We start from the raw sequence: 22,690 nt of genomic DNA on the forward strand, positions 1-22,690 counted from the left end.
GGAGGCCCTGGCACAGGGTGCCCAGAGAAGCTGTGGCTGCCCCTGGATCCCTGGAAGTGTCCAAGGCCAGGTTGGACATTGGGGCTTGGGGCAGCCTGGCACAGTGGAAGGTGTCCCTGCCTGTGGCAGGGGGGGCACTGAAAGAGCTTTAAGTCCCCTTCCAACCCAACCCATCCTGGGATTCCATGGTCTTGGCAATGGGGATGTTTCTGGGGGACTCCCTCAACGCGGAAGCTTTGCAGGTCTGGAAGTGCCAGTATCCAGCACTTCCCAGGAGCCAGGGCAGTATTTCCCAGGAAACAGGGCCCTCCTGCCTTCACCTGGGAGCAGTGAAGATTTCAGCGGCCTGGAAACCAATACATCCCAGGGAAAAACCTGGCAAACTTTACAGATTGACTCGTTTTCCCAAAATCTGCTGAATGAGGCAACTGCTGTCCATTGAGGAAGCGACTGCCTGAAACCTCTAGAATTTGGGAACCCCAGAGCACAGAGGGATCTGGCATTAATCCCTTCCCTAAGGAGAAGGATGCTACAAGGAGCCGGATGCCTCCAAGCCAGGATAAGCACATTCCTCACACCAGCTCCAGCAAAACTTAGAAGCAACTGCTGCGTTTGATGCCTTGTTTCCAAAGGAACTATCCCGAATTCCAGCACTTGGGATGCACTTAACTTCCAGCAGACACTGTTCAGTGGCTTTTGTAATTCCCAGGGGTGACTAATCTGAGGAAGAGCACAGGGATGTCCAGGCAGCCGTCTGGGATGGAAAGGATAAGGCTGAGATCAAACCCTTCCTCCCATTTCTCCATCCCTCTGAGATGGTTCAAGGCCAGGCTTTGATCCTGACCGTGTCCAGCACATCCCGGGGCTGCAGAAATGAGGGAATAGTGTTCTGTACAGAAGAGAAAACTCTTGAGAAAGCTAAAAGTGAATTTTTGGAGACTTCCCTGCTTTAAGACAAGCAACTCATCTTGTAAAAACAGGGGCAGAGAGGGGCAATGGGGGAGAGTCTGATTCAGGGACTTGAAGTATTTTTCTCTCTTCTGAAGTGTTTACATTTCCATGGGTCTCTAAACCCACCGGATTTCTTGGGCACGAAATGGGCATTGTGGGCACAAGTGGACTCAGAAGCTGATTAGGACAGGTCAGGAAAGTCCTTGCATCCCTGGAAGTGTCCCAGGCCAGGTTGGACAGGGCTTGGAGCAACCTGGGATAGTGGGAGGTGTCCGGTCCATGGCAGGGGGTGGAATGGGCTGAGCTTTAAGGTCCTTTCCCACCCAAACCATTCTGGAATTCTCCAAGTCACCTCCATTAACCTCCTGTGTGCTCCAGGTCAGTGGAGCTGTCACTGGGAGCAGCATCTCCCCCAGGGAGGTGTCCTGTCCCCACCTGGGGACACTGAGAGTGGGAGAATTCCCCTTCCTCTGCCACGTTCCCTCTCAAACGTCAACACTGCTCCTTGGGAATTATCAGCCTTCAGCTCCCACCTGCTGCCCTGGGTGGGCCTCACCCCCCAGAAGAGCCCATAGGTGCCATAACCAACCCCTCTCTGATCTTTTTCAGACACTGAGGTCTCAATCCCTCCCCCGGCGCTGCTTCTCCCGCCCTTCCATCATTTGAATGACCGATTTTGCCACAACTTTGTTCCTTAATGGTCTCGAGCCAACAGCTCTGTCAAAACCCAAGGAAAAATGTTCCCTCAGCAAAGCTGAAAGGTTCTGGCAGAACAGGGAGTCAGCATTTCTCCTTTCCAAGGAGATTCAGTGAGGAGGACACGAAATCAGCCAGAGAACAAGAGAGACCCCAGCTCATCACCAAAACACCACCTTCCCTCACAGCAAGGGCTCCAAACAGCGAGCAGAGCACCAGTGGTGGGACCTGCACCAAAGTCCAACCCCTATAGGCTCAGAAACACCCCAGACTGTGCCCTGCTCGCCTTATTGTGGTTATTTTTGACTTTTGTTTGGGAATAATCCTCTTTAAAACACTTTGCCATCAGCTCAGTGGCCCAGAGCTCGAAACCACGAACCTCCTGAGCAGTTTGCAAAGTTTGGAGACAACATGCAAGATCTAAAATGCCTCCAAGCACCCAACAGACCACACTAGAAGCTGCTTCTTTTTTTAGCAAATGAATTCAAGTTGATTCAGTCCCACAACGTGGGATTTGCTTGACTCAAGGAGCACAAAACCCCACAGCTCCATGAAATCCATTTGCTCCCGGTGTTCGGTGTTCGCAGACACGTTGGACAAATGGATCTTAAAAAACCTTAGAGAAAACTAAAGCAGAGCATAAACCCAGAGTCTGCCTAGCAATCATGTCCTTTTACCAATACTTTAAAAGAGGTTTTTATACATAAACACAAAAAAGGCAGCAAAATCAATATCTTCCAGCAATCTCCTCGCTAGTGAGGCTTCACGCTTGAGCTTTAAATGAAGTGTCACGTGTAATTTGATGGTGAAAACATGAGGAACGTCCATGCCCTTGGACAAGTTTTGACAGCTCAACTTAGAGAACTGGGTTGATTCCTGGGCAAAGAGCAAACTCTGCAAGAAACCAGGCGCCTCGCTGCTCACATCCCGTCTCTGTGAGGGGGAAAAAGCCTGAAGGATGCCCTGAGGAGAGCTGGATAATTTGGGGAGACAGTGAATGAGCTCTCAGGAAAAGGATCCGTTTTCATCTTTCCCAAAGATGAGCAATTCTACCCAAATGGGCTGGGGGAAGAGAGCAGAGTGGGGTGGGGACACCACGTGCTCCCCTTGCTTCACCAAGGAACGGGCAGGATTCAGATCCTCTCCGTGAAGGAAAGGGATAATGCAAATCCCGGATCATGGGTGACCAGTGTGACCAGCCCAGACCTGGGACTTGGCTCCAGAGGTGCCACCACTGTCCCCACCCATCAAGGACGGCCACATGTGGGAGGTGATGATCTTCATCCTGCCCACATCCCGCATCCTCGTTCCCAGCTGAGCAGGTTGCTTCCCATCCTCCTTTCTCTCTGCAGAAAGCACACAGGAAGCCAAGGCTTCTCCAGCTCTCCCATGTGAACATGTGGGACACAAATCAATTAAAAATCAGCCAGTCTAGGCTTAATAGAGGTCAGGGAGGGCTCTGTTGGAGGACTTTGGGAGATGGCAAACTCTAGGAAAAGGGAACAATGAGTTCCAAGTATCCCTGAAGCCACCCTGTCACATACATCTATTTTCAACTCCTAGTTTGGCCAAAGTCAGGCATCTTTTGATTAAGAAAGTTGCCTGGATCAGCACTTGAGACCCACAGACTGAGATACACCAGGGTCCCTTCCCTCTTCACCTCAGGCACAAGCACTGGGATTATTTGCAAGGCTCCCTGGAAGGAGGGAAGGGTGTGCAGATCCATAAACAGGATAAATCACATCCTTCATTACCACGGCCGACTCCATTCCCGCTCCCTCTGCAGCTGAGGTGTGAGATCAGACTGGCCCTTGCTGCTCTGCAAATGCAGCCAGAGATGGGGATGGGGAAGAGAAGAACTCTGCCTAGTCCCACCAAATTTGCAGCATCCTCCTGGAAGCTGTGGAATTTTTTGGAAGTGAAGCTGTCAGAACGAGTTTGCACTGAGCCAAGCAACAAATGTGGGATGTGAGGCAGGGACAAAGCACACGGCCTCAGGCTGGGTAAAAGGAGGAATTTCTTCATGAAAAGGGTAGTCAGGTACTGGCAGGGGCTGCCCAGGGACGTGTTGGAATCCCCATCCCTGGAGGTGTCCAAGGAAGGACTGGAGGTGGCACTCAGTGCTCTGGGCTGGGGACAAGGTGGGGATCGGGCACAGCTTGGACTCGATGGCCCTGAATCATTCCAACCTGAATGATTTTGTGACTCTCTCAACATCCTGGCTACAACAGGAATTCTGGCGAAGGCATTGGATAAGGCTCCATATGGGAACTCCACACCTGAGGCTCCCTTTGCTAAAGATGACTTTGATCCTGATGTCTCTGAGCTCTGTGTTACCGCCTCTCACTTCGTGGAAGGAGAGAAGAGGCTGATCCTGGGCACGTTGGCTCCATGACAAGCAGCCAGGCTCTCTGCCAGGACAGGTGCCAAGGAGAAGCCAAAGCAGCTGCTGCCATCACTGCAGATGCCACCCAAAAACTCTGCAGCCCATTCCCAGTGAGATGCCATTGGAGTAAATCCCATGAGTCTGACCAAGGCCACATTTTTAACTCGATTTTCTGAGTGTTTTATCACTACCTGTTCCTGGGCAAGCCGAGCTGCTCCACAAAAGCTGGCAGGATCACCGTGGCTCTCAGCCCAGACCTCAAATCTGCTTGGCTGCCCCTACCAAGGACAACCACCGTGGTGCTTATTGAAGACTTCCCAGCGCAGCATCACGCCCAGCGGTGCCGGTGTCCTGCCCTGCCCACGCAGAACCCCTTCCCTCCTGCCAACCTCAACTCCCACCACGAGAAAACCCTCAGAAGGACAGAAATTCACCTAGCTCCTACTGGCCAGCATCCTGCTTTCCAAAGCCAAAAGCACAGATCCAGGCCTTTGGCTCAGACAGGAGTTCTTGATTTCATGAGAGATGAAATAACCTGGCCTCACTCGATGCAGCGCGAGGCTCCTTCCGGCACACTGCCAGGAGCTGTGGGGGCAGGGAGGAGATGGGATGCCAGCATGGCATTTCCACCAGAGCCAAGCCCCTGGGATGATGCCTTTCCTCCCCACAGCCAAGCTCTTTCTCCCAATGCAGACCCAAAAACTCGAGGAAATGAGTCCAGCACAGCATGGGACTCCAGGGCGTTTGAGACAGCTCCCGATGAGCTGCAAATCCAGTGGGAATTGCTGCCCTGCACTTGGATAGGGTGTGAGCGGGCTGTCAAAGCTCCTTCCAGACACGCTGCCAGAGCTGAGCAGGCTGGCATTTTGTAAAAAAAACTGATGTTCTTTTGGCTGTGTTTGGGATAATTAATCTTTAAAAAACTGGGGACGCAGAGGCGACATCCCAGATGCACAAAAAGCAGCGTTGAGGTGTTTGTTCAGACAATGATATTTGGGTGTTATCCTGTGGTTAGCACACTCAGATCCTGATGTATTGATAAATGGGAATGGCTGTGACCTGAGCTCCTAAAGGAACCCCGTTACCACATCCAGAGCCATCCCAAGGGAGAGCCAGGATGCTGGGATCCTCCTGCATCCCAGGCACTGCCGGGAGGGAATGTGCTCCTCTCATGACTGGTCTCTCCCCACCAGCCAGCCTCACCATTCCCAGCTGGCTCCCAGCTTTGGTCCAGGACTGGACAAGTCCCAGGACATGCTTGGTGTGGATGGAGCAGTAGGTGGGCAAGGGAGACATCAGTCCTCACCCACCCCATAGAAATCCTCTGGAATCTGCTCTGTTGCTGGATTTGATGGCACCAAAAACATCCATTTATCTGAGCACCCACCCCAAACCTGAGACACTCGTAGCAGGATGTTTCCTCAGTCATGCATCGCCTGAAGAGCTGTCCCTGGCTTTTACAGTGGCTTCCCCTGGCAATTCTTCACCTTCTTGTTGTTCCTTTAATCTCCCCTTGTAAAGACGGATCGGGAAGTTACCGTTATCCCCTTTCTTATGTATTAATTATTCCCTGCTCCCTCCTCTTCACCTTGAAACAGCTACAGCCCCTCCTTTATGCCCTGAACCTCCGGCTTTGCTACCTCCGACTTAAAGCCTTTTCAAAATCTGAATTTAAAAGATTTATAGACTATTTTAAGACTCATCTCTAGAGGTATGAGAAGGGTATTCAGCTCCAAAGCCATCCAAAGGCAGCGCATGCTGAATATAAATTGGCAAAACAGATGCATTTTTAAAATACGCGTAATTAAATAATGCAACATAAACCCCGGCATAAATTATCCCCCGCTGAGAACAAAACCACACAGGAAGATACCACGGAAAGGCTTTTCTTAAACTGATGCTGTGTCCACGCACGGAAAATGTGCAAACACTTGGTCTCCATTTAAACTCCTCAGCTGAGATCAGTGGGTCGCTCATCTCCGAGAGGAGAAAACAGCTTGAGATACAAATAAAACTGATTATTTATTCATTTTCATACAGGAGCAGCTGTCACATCTTCCCAGAGAAGCGAAAGGAGAAGGATACTCGTTTTAATGTTAAAGGGATGCAGACACTTATTTTTATTCTGTGTGTTGCTGTTAGTGGCTGTGCAATTAGAGATGCACATGGAGTTCGATGTCCAATTAGATTTATTTTACAATTAAGTTTAATTATTTGGCTCAAAGAAGGTCCCTGGGATAACACACTGTCATGTTCCAATAACTCCACTGCTGCAGCTCATTCCCTTCTCAACTTCCTGAAATTCCTCTGTGTGCTTTCCATGAAAGCTCACAGGGAAAAACTGCGGAGTGCAAAGCCCATGATCCAACTTCCACTGGCAGGTCTGGGATCACGAGCCAGATGTACGAGCTGCTGTTTGCTGTGAAGCCAGGGAAAGTCATTTGAAGAAGAAAGAGCTCACTCTTTTGAGGGTTTTGATACTGATAACCCAAATTTTTAGTTTGGTAGGGGTTTTTTTGCAGTGGAATAGGCAATTCCCAAAGGTGAGATCATGGAATCACAGAATCACTAAGGCTGTGGAGATCTAAAGTGATCAAATCTAACCATCAACCCATGATCCACAGCCAGCACATCCACACGTTTTAAAAACACCTCCAGGGATGGGAACTCCACCTCCCTGGGCAGTTCCAATGCCTTTCGGTGGAGAAATCCCTCCTGATGTCCACCCTGAGCCTCCCCTGGCCCAGCCTGAGGCCGTTCCCTCTCCTCCTGTCCCTGTTCCCTGGGAGCAGAGCCCGATCCCCCCCTGGCTGCCCCCTCCTGTCAGGGACTTGTGCAGAGCCACAAGGTCCCCCCTGAGCCTCCTTTGCTCCAGGCTGAGCCCCTTTCCCAGCTCCCTCAGCCTCTCCTGGTGCTCCAGCCCCTTCCCCAGCTCCGTTCCCTTCCCTGGACACACTCCCAGAGCTGAAACACCCCAGGGACGACGATGGATGGCGGCAGGAGTGTCCCTAGCATGGATTCAGCACAAGCAGGGCATGCATACATTATTATTTGTCAACTCTGAACTTCATCCTCTGTGTCTCTTCTCCCTCTCCAAATACCCCTTGGCTGTTTAGTGGTAATTTTAACAGCAAAGAGGTTGCTGGTTAAATCAGCTTTCCTTCCAAAGCTCTGGATAATGATAGCCCTGGTGTGTCCCATTTTAACAAACCAGTGCCATCCACCCTTCCCTAATCTCACAGGGCAGCTGTTCCATTGATGAATGCCTCCAAACAACTCCGAGATCTTGGGATGGAAAAATCCTGCCAAGGATTTTCAAAGGTTGGCCCTGCACAGTAGGAATGTTGCCCTTTTGGATTCAAAGTCACAAAACCCGATGAATTTCACCCAACGCCTGATAACGCAGCGCCAGTGAGGTGGTGAAACAGAAGTGTTGTATGGATAAGGCTGAGAGCCAGGAATTCCAGGCTGGAGAAGCCCAGCTCTGTATCACTGAACACAGGAAAAAACAACAGGCTGGTGTCAGCTCGCCTATTTCCATCCCTGATGAATTTTATTTGCACTATAAAACTCCACCCAAGGGGAAGGTGCTTCCCACGATGACCTCGCCATCTCTCCAGCATCCCGTGTCTGGCTCCGTGTCTCCATCCAACCCTGGTGGCTGAGCTCTCCCCAGACAAGGTCCAGGAGCACGTTCTGATGAAATGGGGACGCCTTCCTCACACCGCCTGTGTTAAACCCACTTTGCTAATATTAGGTAAAACACAGAGATGCCATTTGGGACCACTGTTGAGAAAGAGAACATGCCAAGAGACAGAAGGAGGGCAGGCAGCAGCTTTTAACTCCATCCAAAAGGTGGAGTGTTACTGCCTGGAGCTCAGGGATGAGGGATTCAAACCACTTGTGGGTAGCAAAAGCTTCCCACACTGGTAAATACCAACAGCTCAGGAATGGATGTGAGCACTGTCAGCAAGCCCAGGAACAGATCCCACGCTTCTGGCTCCAGATTAGACCCAACTCAGACCCTGGGATAAAAAATCACATAAGACCCTGTGATTCAGCAGTAGTTTGGCTCAGCCAGCTGCAAATCCTTGCAGCACCCTGGCCCATCCCTGGAGCAGAGAGAGCCTGAGGAACAGCCAGGTTAGAGTGACCACTGCTCTGAACTGGCTCTCATCTCCTGGATCTGTTTTGGGACTCACAGGGAAGCTGGCACTGTACCAGGCAGGGAAGAGCTGCACAAGGAACTGACTGGGAAAGCCTGGCCTTGTTTTGGCAAAAATATCCGTTTCCCTGCTTGCCTGACTTCCCCAGTTGTGCCCCCAGTGGAGCACTCAGAGATGTGTCAAGCCAGGCACAAGCTCCTTCTTATCCTTGGAAGAGCCAAACGAGAGCCCAGAACAGCCACACAAGAGCCCAAGAACCACTCACAGACTGCAACTCCCTGACCTGATTTCCATAAACAAGCAAAACCCCAAAACCTCTAAAGTATGAAAGCCCAGATCTCCCTCAGCCCATCACCAGCTAATTCCTGCACTTCCGATTTCCCTGGAAAAGGCACATTGCCAATCCCCTGCTCCATGCCCAGAAGTCTGGAAGCAAAGGGACTGGGAGCTGAGAGGTGGATCTGAGAAGGGCTGTCACATCCCATCTGTGAGACAGGAGATGGAAGAGTCAGGAGGCAGCTCCGGAGCATCCCTGAGCATCTCCTCCCCTTGCCAAGGCATCAGAGCCGTGCAGGACCAGGTCATGGCATGGGAGGAAACACAGCAACATCCTGGAGACACAGAAATGCACAACAGAGAGACAGACAACAGGAAAGTGCTGGAAATCCACGGGCTGTGATCCCAGGGGATTATTGGAAATACCTCCTTTCTGCTCACTAAGTGAGGCAGAGCTTATCTTTCCACACTTTGCTCTTTGGCTGATAGCCCGGCTGCTTTAATTACCAGAGGCTTTAGTCAGTGCAAATCCTCTGTATTGTTGTGCATTGTTGTGCAATTACTTCTTCAGCAGGTTCCTCCTCGGGATCTGTCAGAAAGGATTTCCACTACAGCAGGAAAACAAAACACCTGGCAGAGCAGGTGCCATTATTTGTAAATTTGTTCGCACGGGTGCGTCTCACTCTTCTGGAATACATTACACCCAAGGATGCTCGGAGATGTTTTCAGCATTTAAAAGCTGCTCTGACCCATCCTACAAGAGCTTCAGTGCAAACATTTGTATCCGAGGGCATCCCAACAAACATCACAGCCCAACAAAGGGAGGAGGGAATTGCAGTCAGACTATAACTCACTGAGGAGCTACTAAAAAACCCGGAATATAAACTCAGATACAGCAGAGCCAAGAAGCCATCAAGTTTGCAGGCAGGTTATTGTTTTGATGGGAAGAGGACAGTGGATTTATTAATGTCTATGTGGCTGGGAGCAGCAACCATAAAGCACTCAGGCACATAAACTCACTTTTGGCTTCCAGGTTTATTCCAGACCGGAAGCCTTCCGGGGACTTGTGAGATGAGAAGGCTGAGATCTTACAGGGGAAGTTCTGGGTGAAATGATGACAGCTTGCTGCCAGCATCCCTGCCCTCAAATCCATTATGGAGGGATGAGAGCTCCCGTATGGAATGTTGGATGAAAAGAACTCTCCCAGTACCCACAGCATGATCCCCAAATTGGCATTTTATCCCTCGTTGTTCCAGGAGCACAGCTCACTGGGAACTGCAGTTTCCATCAGCTCAAAGAGCAGAGCACAGGGTTGGGATGTCCTCCTGAATGTGGCCAAACAAAGGGAGAGGCATCTTCCCCAAACACACAATATTTTCCAGGTGGCAGAGCCAGCCAGTGACAAATCTGGATGTGATCCCCAGATGGGTTTCTAAGGAATTTGTAGGTTTCAATTTTTGGATCCTAATTCCTGGAATCCTTGGCTAAATCCTACTTTACACCAGCCCACCATTCTTCCACCCAGAGGAGCAGGGAACCATCTCCACGCCCAAGCCATGGGCAATGTCATGTCCTTCAAAGCTTCATTTATCCCAAGGCTTTTAATATTTGCTTCAACAAAATCCAGGAGGAAAAAATGCTTCCATCAAGAGGCAGTCAATGCATTACTGCCAAACACATGGTTGGGATGAATCCAGACTCCCAGAACCACCTCCCACAAGCCACAAGATAGGATGGGAATTAAGGACCAGCATGTGTTAGAAATTATGGACTTCACATAAATGAGTCACAATTCAAAACAATTCCTTTTATAAATTCCAATAAAACCAGCCTAATTACTATCAGTGTTTTGAAACCAACTTGCTTTGTCACCTGTGTTCAGAGCAAGAGGAAAATGAGCCCTGTTGGAAAGAGTTTTCCAGTTTATGGCTGTTCTGAAGCTTTTCTTACTCCCTCTTAGCTCTCTTCTGTCACAGTCCAAGATGAGGTTGTCCCTTGTCACAGAGATAAGCCAGGCTCCCACCAGCCAGGTTCTGGGCAGCTCAGAGATCAAAGCCACGATCATCCCTTCCACATCCAGGTTGGAAATGGAACTTCCCTGCCCCAAATGTTTTCAATGTCAAGAACAAAGCCCATTTCTCTTCCCTCCGTGAAGCTCAAACCCCTCAGAGTTCAGTTCAAATGAGCATTCAGAAAGCTGAAGACTTTGCTGAACTATTTGGATCTGAAAGTGTTACCTGGGAAGACAGAACCTTCACCACATTTCCCATCTTTCTGCTGTTAGAAAATCTGGGAATAGGTGAAAACAGCATTTCTGTGAACTTACATGGAGACACAGAGGTAGATGTTTCTGAGACCAGGTGTCGCTTTCTCCGTGCCCCAGTTTCCCTTTAGGACCCTCAGCTCCTTGCTGATGGTCCTTTGGCCAATTTCAGGAGAAGGAAAAAAATCCTCACCTTTCTTAACAGGGCTAACACAGATTTTCATTAATTAACTAAAGGCTTTAAATAAATGGAAGTGTCTGAAAACTACTGATTTTCTCACAGTCTCTGAAGTGACATCCCCTTGCTGTCATCAGGAGAAAAAGCTCCATCCTTTCTGGGTGCTTGTAGTGAAACAACTGCTTCCAGGGATTCTGGAGACAGGACATGGGGAAAACAAACTGCAGCCCTTTGGTTCTGAATCCAGCTACTCCATCACCTGCTGTCACTGGCTTTCCACAGGAGATGAACCTTTTCCAGAAGTCCAGGAAGGAGCCAAGTGCTGCTTTTTGGACAGAGGAGCATTCTGCATGCCCAGCAGGGCAGGGAGGCCCATCAGGCTTTATCGCTAAGCACAGCTTGATTTTAAGAAAATGGGAAAAGAGCATCCATGAATTAGATAAGGGAGAGCAGCACCTGCTTCCTCACCAGACACAGGCGAGGAAAGGGGAAGGGACTGTGGGGAAAAGGGGAAGGAGACTGTCCAGGGGGTGGCTGCTGCTGCCAGCCCAGCCCAGCCCAAACCTTGGGAGTAAATTATCACCTTCTGCAATGTCTCTACTGATTGATCCACAGAGTTTGGGGAGGCATCTGGGAACTACATCAGACATGCAGCAACAAGCAGCGATTAAAACCTCTCTCTTGCTTCTCATCTCTTTCTCTAACCTCATATCCAAGAGGCACCTTCCTCTTTGTAACCTTCTCATGTCCCTCACAGCTGCCTCTTTGATGTCCCAATGCCCCATGAGGTCCCTTCTGTTCCAGCAAATGCAGATTTTCTTTTGTCCCATCTCTTTCATACCCAAATTCCTGACCTCCGTGAGTACAGCTCACCTCCTTCCCTCCTGTGCCAGGGGATCCATCCGTGTCTTATGGCACAGCACCAAGTTATGGCCACTCTGGGAGGCAGGGCTGTCTTCACAAATAAGGCAGCCTGTGCAGAATGCACAATCAAATGGCTTTGCACAGCAGAACTACTCCACCAGGACAGATAAAAGCCTGGGAAGAAAGGAAATGCAGATATCCAGGCTCTGGGACTTTATGGGAAGAGAGGCATAGCTTGCAGTGAAGTGGATGTCAACACTCAACTCCATCACAACGAAGTCCCAGAGGATGGAAAGTAGGTGAAAACAAAAGGAAAAAAGAGAGGAAATGCATCCATACACTCCATTCCCCCCATGCCTGTTCCAGTGTACGGAATAATTTGGGGACATTTGATATTCTGTTGGTATTTAAACAGGTCACAATAAAACCCTAAAAGTAGCAGGAATCCAGCCCTGGAAAAACAGTGTGGGTTTTGCTGCTGCACTGCCTGCAGTGCCAAGTCCTGTCGCGCTGCTTTTGTCCCCCAGCGGTTGTGACAGAGCCTGCTCCAAACGGGGAGCGTTTGAGATGCACAGGCAGCTTCCGTGGTGATGTTTAATGCTTCAGCACGGAGGACTGGCCCCTGGGACATCTGCAGGCTTTCACATGTGACAAAACCCACCCAATTATGTCCCCAGCAGCGTGCAAGGATGCTTCCCTCCCTTGCTTTTCCTTTCCAGTGCCCCAAATACGCTTCCTTCTGGTCACCGACCACATTAGCTGCATCCTGAGCCAAGGGAATTCCAGGGGCTGGGGCTACAGTAAGGTTTTATCTGTGGAAAAGCCATCACAAACCAGCATATGGCATGGGGGAGAATGACGGGTTGGGTCTAGCGAGGATTGTGAGGGTGTTGGAATTAATATTCCGAGTCCAAATTCTGAGGAGTCGGCACTGCTTGTTCCATTATCATCCCACGTTCACGCCTCGCTGCACCTTTGCTCAGGCCCTGCAGTGACAAGCATTTGGATTTCAGGATTCACAGGTAAACTAAGCAGCAAATTTGTTCCTTCCTCTGCTGCTACACAGCAGAAAAAATACATATGGAGATGGCAAACCTCGCAGGGATTTCAGAACTCTGCTGCCTCCCCGGCAGCACCGGCTGCGCTGGCAGCAGGTGGTGCTGCAAACCCGGCAGCGGCGCCCAGGCACTTCTGTGGAACGTCTCCCTGCCTTCTAAAACTGCTCTCGTGGAGAAACTGAGCTCACAAACCCGGGATACACTGCTGGTAACGCTGGTGCACTGAGTATGGCCTGTTCAAGCCAAGGATGGGGCCAATTTCCTGTGTGAAGTGACTCAGTGCTAAGAAACACAGGGATTTTCTCAGCCGATTTTGTGTGAATTGTTCCTTCTGGAAGTAAACCTGGAGCCCCCCACGCCCATATGCAATTCAGGAGCTCAAAGCAAAGTTGGGTTTCTTCTGATTTGGAACACAAGAGCTGTGAGTCAAAGTAAGACTGGGGAAAGCAGGATAAAGCTGGGACTCACCAAAGAGTTTCTGCAGGTGAGTTGGCCCAGAAAAGCACAAGCCACATCACCAAGGAAGAGTTTGGTAAATGCTGAATTACCAAACTGAACCAGACCCTGAGCTGGTATTTAGGCAAAGCTCCCAGGAAGGAGAAGGACTGATTGAAGGGGTGGTGTTGATCAACATGGAGGTTTTATTCTCTGTTTCAGCTCCTGGTCAGTGTGATGATCTCACTCTGGATCACACACACCACTGCAGCTTATCTCAAGCTGCTGGTTAGTTTGGAAGGTTGATGCTGCTATTATCAGAAAACCAAGCTTGAGGATCCAGCTGCTTGCTGAAAGACAAGTAGAGAAGCTCATGGTGCCACCATGGCCACCACCCTGACCAGGTTCTGTCCTCCTCCTCTTGGCCAGAAGTATCACCTACAGATCCTGCTGTGTTCCTTAAAATGGAGATATCAAAGACCCTTTGAGTCCTTCTGCTGGAAAGGACATGCAAACCTCAGGCATCTGAGCTTTGAGCCAGCTCAGCACAGCACATTTACACAGCCAGAGCCCAAACAGCAGGGAAAGTCAGGACAGCATTCCCTGCCCAGCCTGCTCCTGATTAATAAATGCCATGTCAAGGGACCCAAACAGGTCTGCAGACCCGGCAGCACTTCCAGATTAGCCATTTTCCACAGATTATTCCTTTTTAAACAAGCAGCAAAATGGAATGAGCCCTCTCAGCCAGCCACCAGGCCAGCAGCAAAGGACATTACGCCACTGGAAGTGGCTGCAGGGATCAAAGGCAGCGACTTATTCTGGAACAAAGCTGGAGGAAGGGATTAGTCACTGCCGGCAGCCACAGGAGCTGGCACTGAACCCAGCCTAAGTGCTCAGAGACGCCTCCAGCACTCACAGCCCACCTCAGCCCCGAGCAGGAGGAGAAACCAAACTGCTGCAGGGCTTTTCCAGCCACGGCTCTGCCACTGAGGGCCCTCACACAGCCAGCAGAGGGAGAGAAGCTGGAAGTTCTGGCTGTCACTTCTTAGCATGCAAGCAGAGGTTGTGAAAATACTGGTTTGGGCTGGATAAGGTTTAGCTCCAAATCACAGAATCACAGAACGGTTTGGGCTGGAAGGGACCTTAAATCTCACCCAGTCCCATCCCCTACCACAGGCAGGACACCTTCCACCATCCCAGGCTGCTCCAAACCTCGTCCAACCTGGCCTGGAACATTTCAAGGGATGGGGCAGCCAGAGGTTCCCTAGAGAAGGGAGAAGCTCAGCAGTGGCTGTGATGTGGCTGTTGGAGCTGGAACAGTCCCACTCCTTCTGTCCTGGGAAGTTCTCCTAAGGCAGTGCCACAGAGACAAACACTCGGGGAAAGTGAGGCTTTGAGCTTGCACAAACAAGAGTTCTCATTCACACCGTTGGGTTTTGCTGCGATACTGATTAATGTGGGATGGGAAGAGTTTTTACAGCTTTAAATGTGAGGGCAAAGTACCTACATCTGTTCCAGGGGCAGCCCTGAGTGACTACAAACAACTTCACATTATGTTGGATTTCCACCTACTCACTTCAGGCTGGGGACAGGGACAGAATATTTGATCAGACTCCTGTGCAGCTTAGCAATCTCACTGATGTTTTAGTAAATTATGCCATCTATATTTAAGTCAAAGTTTTTTAAAAATCAAATATATTCTGTCTCCCTGTTTATCTCGTTATCCATGAAAGATTCAAAGATCCAACGCAGCTTTGAGCTTGGCTCTTGATTAATTCCCAGCCCACCAGGGAAAAGAAATCTGCTTGGGAGGACAACCCCCAAATCACAGCCAAGCAGCACAGTTTGCACACGACGTTTCAAGGAACTCATCAATAAATAAGGTTAACACACGGAAGCCAAACTCTCCTTTGGGGAATTCTGCTAGCACAGAGCCACACATCTCTTGCCACCAGCAGGCCCTGGTGGGGTTTAGGACACTTATTTTGCTTCCAAAGGCTCTTTAAGCCTCGGACATGCTACACACGTTTTTTTGTCTCATTAGCCTGTGATTTACATAAAATGATAAAATGGTTTGGGTTGGAAGGCACCTTAAAGCTCATCCGGTGCCACCCCTGCCATGGGCAGGGACACCTTCCACTATCCCAGGTTGCTCCAGGTTGCTCCAAGCCCTGTCCAACCTGGCCTTGGACACTTCCAGGGATCCAGGGGCAGCCACAGCTTCTCTGGGCACCCTGTGCCAGGGCCTCACCACCCTCACAGCCAACAATTCCTTCCCAATCTCCCATCACTCCCTGCCCTCTGCCAGTGGGAAGCCATTCCCTGTGTCCTGTCCCTCCAGCCCTTGTCCCAAGTCCCTCTCCAGCTCTCCTGGAGCCCCTTTAGGCACTGGAAAGGGCTCTGAGATCTCCCTGGATCCTTTTCTTCCCCAGGTGAACACCCCCAGCTCTCCCAGCCTGGCTCCAGAGCAGAGGGGCTCCAGCCCTCAAAGCATGTCCGTGGCTTCTTCTGGACTCACTGCAACAGATCCATGTCCTTCTGATCACAGATTTTCTTCAGTGACCTTCTGGCTTCAGGTGCTTTGATCCAGGATCATGCTGGCACACATGTGCTGCTGCTGTGCTGCTCCTCAGTCAGATGGTGCCTGGACCCACTTCAATTACAACCCAAATCCACCCTCATCCCCTTCTCTTCTCCCCTCAAGTTTCCCCGCAAAGCTCTGTGCTCTGGGACCTGAACACAGAGCAATTCCTTGCATCCCGAAGTCACTGGCAACGTATTTGTTACATAGAGATACACCACCACTTCCAGATCTGAGAGAATTGGATATTCCCCATCAAAAGACCTTTTTTTCCCCATAAGGAAATCAGATTCACAGCTCTTCAGTTCCTTCTGACACCAGCAAGTACTGACTTGTGTCTCCTGCCAATCCCACATCCCCACCCGCCTCTTCCCCTGGCCAGCACGTCCCACATCTCAGCCAACAAGGCTCAGACAGAGCCTCACCTCTGCTCCCAACATTCTTGTCATCCTTTTCCAGAGGCAGACCTTAGGATTTGTCACTGTCTGATGAAGCCCAGGGAAGTTTTCCATCATTGCCACACCAAACCATCCATGTAGATGAATGGTACAAACTCCCAACGGGATTAAACACCCAGTCTGGAGATGGGCTTAGCAACAGGCACGTCGGTGGGATGGATGCCTGGAGGCTGCTCAGGGTTAACCCTCCTGCGAGAGATCCCAGGAGACTTGGGCTCTTTTAAAAACTGGGATTTAGAAAAATGGGAAGAAAGCAGAACTATTATCAGACCAACACACCCCTTCAGAAAGGACCTGGCAGAAGCTCTCCGTGATCCAGCCACTCCCCAGCACTTGGCCATGAGCACAGTGTCACCATCCACCGTCCCAAAGCAGGCACACGACAATTCCCTCCTCTGGAACCCCACAGTTCCCAACATTCCCTACAGCGCATCCCCCCCAGCGCGTGGCTCGAAGGTGACACGAAGCAACTCGAGTGTGTCAAGTCCCCGAAAAACCAGAGGGGCTCCAACACAACAGATGTACAGATGAGAGCCGGGTACAAAAAGCCATTACCCTCCATCAACAGAAACGTATTTTTCTTTCACAAATAACACCCATTAGCAACTCCAAGGAGAACAATCCCCGCTCCGAAGGAGGACGCGGTTTTTCAGCAGACACAATGGAAAGATTTTGTCGAATTCAGAGGTTCGAAAGGACTAATGTGAAAGATTATTTCGCAATTATCCAAGCAATTTTCCCTCCTCATTGTTCCTGGACCATAAGGGTTTTTAAATGTGAGTAGAAGGATTTATTCATCACAATAATAATAAAACGAAATATTAAATCAATGAATCTCTTTGCATGCAGCATAAAGCTTCCATTGCTATTAAGCTCAGGAGCGTCCTGTCACATAAACCACACACAGTTTGTGTATTTAAGTACCATCTCCCTCTTTTATTTTCCCCTTCCCTAATTTGTAAGGCATTATCCTTCCATTTGTCCTCTAAACACAACCAGATTCAGACTACACAGTGTTAGTTCTTGTTAGTGGCTCTGCGCCCTTGCTCTCTTTATGAGGGGAGATTTACATTTAATATTCATTGTTAACAATGGCCAGTGAAGAAGGTTATGTTGGGATGACAGGGAAGTCCTAAAATAAATAAAAATTTAGGGAGAATTCACTCCTTACAAGTCAATACCTGAGTGAGTACATTTTCACAGGTCTGAAAATGAAGGCTGGCTTTTGAAGGTGTTGCTTCTTCAGTTTGGCCGGGGAAAAAAAATAATCAACCCAAATATACAGAAAACTCAGCTACAGCCTTGGGAGCATGGAAACTCTCACGGTCATGTCAGCCTTGGCTTGCAACTCCTTCTCTGCCACCCCTTGTGATACAAAGTGAGAGATGAGTTTTGAGGTCTTTGCAGTCAACACGAATTCAGTGGGTCCCTCTTCTGTTTTAATAAAAAATTCATCTGGCAAAGTGCAGAAGCAGTTAGTACCTAGATATTTATAAGGTGTCAACTGTCCTCACAGGGAGGCACTTAAAGAGCCTAAGCAAAGATTTCCAGCAAGAAACAATCTTCAGCTCTAAGCATCAAAATTCATATTAGCCTCCACAAAAGCCATTCGTATTCCATGAGCGCTATATCCTGGCACCTCTTGTTTTTCTCCATTGATTAAAGTACCCAGACAAGGTACAGACACCTCCAACCATCCCCCAGGACTGAAGCTGAGCTGACACAGCCAACTCCAACACACAAATCCCACCACGAACAAGATCATTATAGATGTAGCTACATCTGTCTTACCATGATTGGGACGCCGATGTCTGGCCACAAGAGATCCTCGGAGGGAAGCTTGGGAGAGTTCCACACCACCACAACTTTATTTAAGTAGGGGAGACCATTGAGCCTTTCTAGGGAGTTCATCAACACTTCCTCCCGCTCGTAAGTCAACATCACCACCGTGAACTGCTCCCGCGGGACGTTGCCACCCAAAGCAGCCTGGAACTCCTTCCCAGAGCCACCTGCTCCTCCACCAATTGGTCGAAATCCAGTCCCAGACCCTAAAAATTTTGCTTCTGATGGTAAAATGGGGTCAAAGGGAGTGTAGGGGAAGAGGTGGAAAGGCCCCGGAGCAGAATTCCAATTCCTGTAGATATCCATTGCGGTGAGGGTGAAATTGCGGAGATATTTGGGAGATGCGTAGGGTGGTTCTGTTTCCACAGGCCCCAAGTCCAGGTCACCATTGTCTGCCATATTGGGGTCTGTACCAGCAGCTTTGCCAGACCGGTGGGGGATCTCCACAGCGGGTTCTTCTCGGATAGGAGCAGCCGGGATTTGGATTCGAGTCCTTATGATAGCTAAGACTGTGCTGAAGACGTTGTCGGAGGTGGAGAAGTAGGTTTCCCACAAGAAGCGGCCCTGCCTCCTCATGGCAAGGAGATCGTTGTCAGAAATGCTTCTCAGAAGGAAGTGCACTTCTGTGATACGTGGCTTTGGTATAATTAAGGCTGCCTCGTTCCACCGGATGACATCGTTGTAGGGTAGCTGAACTTGCTCTCCGAGAACCACTGGGATGGCCCCAACTTCCAGGGCCTCAAACAGTCTCATGGTACACCCTGCGGAGATCACTAAATGGGTGTCCCCGGGGGTGATGATCAGTGCAAAAGTAGAAAGCTTCAGTAGCTCTAGTCTGTCGTCCCTTTCTCCACACAGAGCCCACTCAGTGGGCAGACTCGCTTTAGGCTGGTTCTTACACGTGAACTCCACCAGAACAAAGTCCAGCTTGCTGTCCTGAACAGCCTTCAAGGTGGTGATGATCCGGTCGTCGTAGTCGGCCGGGGCATTGCCTTCGATCTCCTCTTCGAAAGAGCGAACCTCCTGCAAGCTGGATCGGAGAGACTCGATCTTCTCCCCCTGGAAACTGAACAGGTACTTACGCTTGACCGGCACCTGGGGCGGGATTTCCAGGAAGTTGGGCTCGGACATGGCGTGGACCAGAGGCGATACCACGATGTCAAACCCCGGTCGGTACTGGGTGTCGTAAAAGGTGGACTGGGCGATCATGGCACGCCCTGTGCTGATGTTGTAAATGAAGTTCTGAGTTTCCGACTTCCTTGATAGATTGATGATGAGATGGTTGTGTCCATCAGTCCTCCAATATGGCAAAGAGTGCAACTGTTGCTCTAGTTCAGTAGGTTTTGGCAATACGGGCTCTTGCATTTCCCCCACTAAAATTATATACACACAAGCAATATTTGCATTTTCAGTAACATAAACATTAGTTCTGACAGTCGCCTCAAAGGCCTGTTTAATTAAAGGGTCTAAGGAACTACCAAAAGGGTAATCGTCACTGTTGTAGACATAGACTGGAAAGCCAGACGTCAGCGGGCAGCGTGAGTAGTCAAAGCAGTTGTGCAGCCTGCAGTTCCTGTTGGATTTTGGCAGGGGGAAGGTCGCATCATCCTTGTCTGGCAGCAGCCGGATGGGCAAGGAGAGCTTAGGCTGGTTCTGAGCCATCAGCTCTTTGTAGGAATGCTCAGTCTGACTGATGACGTTCTTCAGCTGCAGCAGGTCCTGCTTGGCATTTTCAATGCTCTTCTTGCAGGCCTCGATCTTCAAGTTGAGCTTGGCGATCTCGCTGTTGAGCTCCTGCCGCTTGGCCTCGAGCTGGAGCAGCTCCTCACTGACTGACTCGCGGATGCGGCACAGGTCCTGCACATGCTTCACCTCACACAGCTCGTTGCCGGTGCGGGGGCCAAAGATGCGCTTGCCGGCATCATCCGCGTCGTCGATGGTGGTCAGGTAGTAGTGGGCAATGAGGGGGAAGAAAACGAGGATGATGAAGAGGGTGAAGCTAAGCCAGGTGAGCCGGATCCGACTGGACCACCTCAACACCCACGGCTGGCCTCCGTTCCCCACTCCCCCATTGCGCAACATCGTATAGCCAGTCATGAGTTCCAAAGTTGCCGCGCGCACAATCACGTTGGATCAGTAGCCATAACCAAAAGAGTTTTTACAGCAAGTCTCTCAAAAGGAAATGTTATTGTGCCTGCTTAACGAGAAGCCAATGGAAGGGGAATTTCATCTTCTTGCTGTGCCGGCGGCTCTTCCACGCTCGTTTTGCTGCAGGCACAACTTCTGATCCCGTTAGACTCGATCATTGACCTTCTCGCCCACCTCCAGCCCACCCTTGGTCCGCGGGCAACCTTTGCTGGAAGTGTCACAGCGTTGTCATGGTGATTCAAAGTCGCAACCGGCAGAAGAAAAGCACAGTGGGACCGAGCCAAACTCTACCACTGCTCCCGACATCCCGCATTACCATCCAATGAATATGCAGAGGCAGCAGCCATTGCGCAGAAGGAGCCAGAGGGGACTCAGAGCACTGTCAGTCTCTCTCATCGCTGCTGTGAGGGTGAAGCTCTGCCATTCCTACAAGAGAACAGTCAGAGTCAGGCAATGCAACCGAAACGACCCATTACTCACCTAGGACATTTAGATTTAAAACCAATTGTCCTCTCTCAAAAGAACAACCTCTGGGCTACCTGAGAAGGTGACGGGACCCATCAGATGTGGACACACAGCCTTCTCCAGGCACTCTGCTCTTCATTAGGGTTGTGCGGGGCTGCTCCAGACTACACAACCTCCTCAGCCCTGGACCTGGATCCCTGTTTTTCCCACCTGTAAGGCCCCCTCTCCTCACATCCAAACCAGAGGTGTTGACGTACACCTGCTCTCCCTGCCCGCCTCGCTGCGATCCCGGGACACAGCAGTGCTGGGAGTTTGTACTGCATAACTGAGCGTAATCGCCATTGTTCTGCTCCAGTGACTAGAGCTGATGAGGAATTTTTAGATGAAGTGTTTTGCTTTCATTTCCTGCTGGAAAATTTTGATTCATTGCATGAGAAAGTTTAAAGGGAACGCACTTGCCTTGGTTATGATTAACTGGCTGGCTGCATATGAGGGAATTTCTGGTCAACACTGGAAAAGTCTACACTGTACATCAAAGCAAAGATGCTGAAGTTAGGATCTGTTGGGAACCTGCTGGGAGAAATTCTTCCCTGTGAGGGTGGGGAGGCCTTGGCACAGGTTGCCCAGAGAAGCTGTAGCTGCCCCTGGATCCCTGGCAGTGTCCAAGGCCAGGCTGGATGGGGCTTGGAGCAGCCTGGACTAGTGGAAGGTGTCTCTGCCCATGGCAGGTAGAACTGGATGATTTTTAAGGTCCCTTCCCACTCAAACCATTCTGTTATTCCATGAAATTCAGCTCTAACTCTTAGCTCTAGGCCAGCAGATTTAAATCTAGGGCACATCAATATGCTGCCACTAGAAAATCTCTCTTCCCTTTTATTGGCATCCTCCAAGGTACTGAAGTTTCTGGGATATTCTTTCACACACTGGACTTCCCACATCACTGATGAATATAGAGCTGGGCTCAGCACCAGCTCCTTCACGGCCTCAAGAGAAGCTCATTCATTTCCATTTCAATTTTTAATTAGAGGAAAGTCATCCACGCTGGTGACGGTCATTTTTCACTAAATCTATTTAATGCCCCTCTCATCTACTCATCAAGAATTCCCAGAAAGAAGGTGAGGAAGCAAATCTCAGCTGAAAGAGAGATCTGGAAATGAGCCAAAGCAAAAAAGTTCATCTTAAAGCAGCAGAAAGAAGTCAGGAGGAATTTTCAGTGTTGTACTCAAGTGCACATCAGAGAAAATTAAGGGGAAATTTGATTTTAACCAGAAAAAATCATCATGAAGAGGGGAAATATGTGGGGTAATAAAGCACAATCCCTAGGCCTGTTGTTACACAGACATTTGTTGCCACTAACTTAACACCCCGTGATTAAATGGGATTTCCATCCCCCCCACCAATGTGACTCACAACCCAGTTGCACAGCAGAATGGGCACTTAAAACTAAGGCAGTTTTTAAATTCATGACATTGGCAAAGAGCAGTGGTGTGGATCTCGGAAAGCCAGGAGGATAAAGGGGCTAAAAAGTCAGCAAAAGGCTAAATCAGCTTTCTTAGATCTTGGCAGCACATGGCTGTGGGCAGATGGGAGGTTCCGGCCTCTGGGACTGCTCTGCCCAGCAGCAGGATTTTAGCAGGCACCAACATGTAACTGAAAGAAATAATAATAATAATAATAATAATAATAGTAGGGGGAGGGAATGTGTGTGTGAGAAAGGATAGAGTGAAGAGGGAAATAACAAACATCTCTGAAATGATTTTGTTCCTCCTTAGTTATGATTTGTTTCTTTCCAGTAGCTTTATTTCCTGTTCTTTCAAGGACCGGCCAGGGGAGGCAGAGCTGTGTTGCTTTCCCTTCGGTCAGGCAAGGAACAAAAGGGATGCAGGAAAGCTTCCAGTGTTCTCTAAGTAGGCTGGACCCCCC

At 49.8% G+C, this 22,690-nt stretch overlaps 1 protein-coding gene across 4 annotated transcripts in view; it reads right to left on the reverse strand.

Moving 5' to 3' along the window:
• EXTL3 (exostosin like glycosyltransferase 3) overlaps window positions 1–22,690 on the reverse strand; it is a 136,107-nt gene that overhangs the window by 9,408 nt on the left and 104,009 nt on the right. For all 4 annotated transcript variants that reach the window (XM_008631043.2, XM_017730860.1, XM_017730859.1 and 1 more), the window contains one exon: window positions 18,104–20,728. In XM_008631043.2, the coding sequence (XP_008629265.1) occupies window positions 18,104–20,251 (2,148 nt within the window). In that variant the 5' untranslated portion in view covers window positions 20,252–20,728. The remainder of the gene's footprint in view (window positions 1–18,103; window positions 20,729–22,690) is intronic.

This window comes from Corvus brachyrhynchos, unplaced genomic scaffold (genome assembly GCF_000691975.1).
Source record: "Corvus brachyrhynchos isolate BGI_N302 unplaced genomic scaffold, ASM69197v1 scaffold203, whole genome shotgun sequence".
Lineage (NCBI taxonomy): Eukaryota > Metazoa > Chordata > Aves > Passeriformes > Corvidae > Corvus > Corvus brachyrhynchos.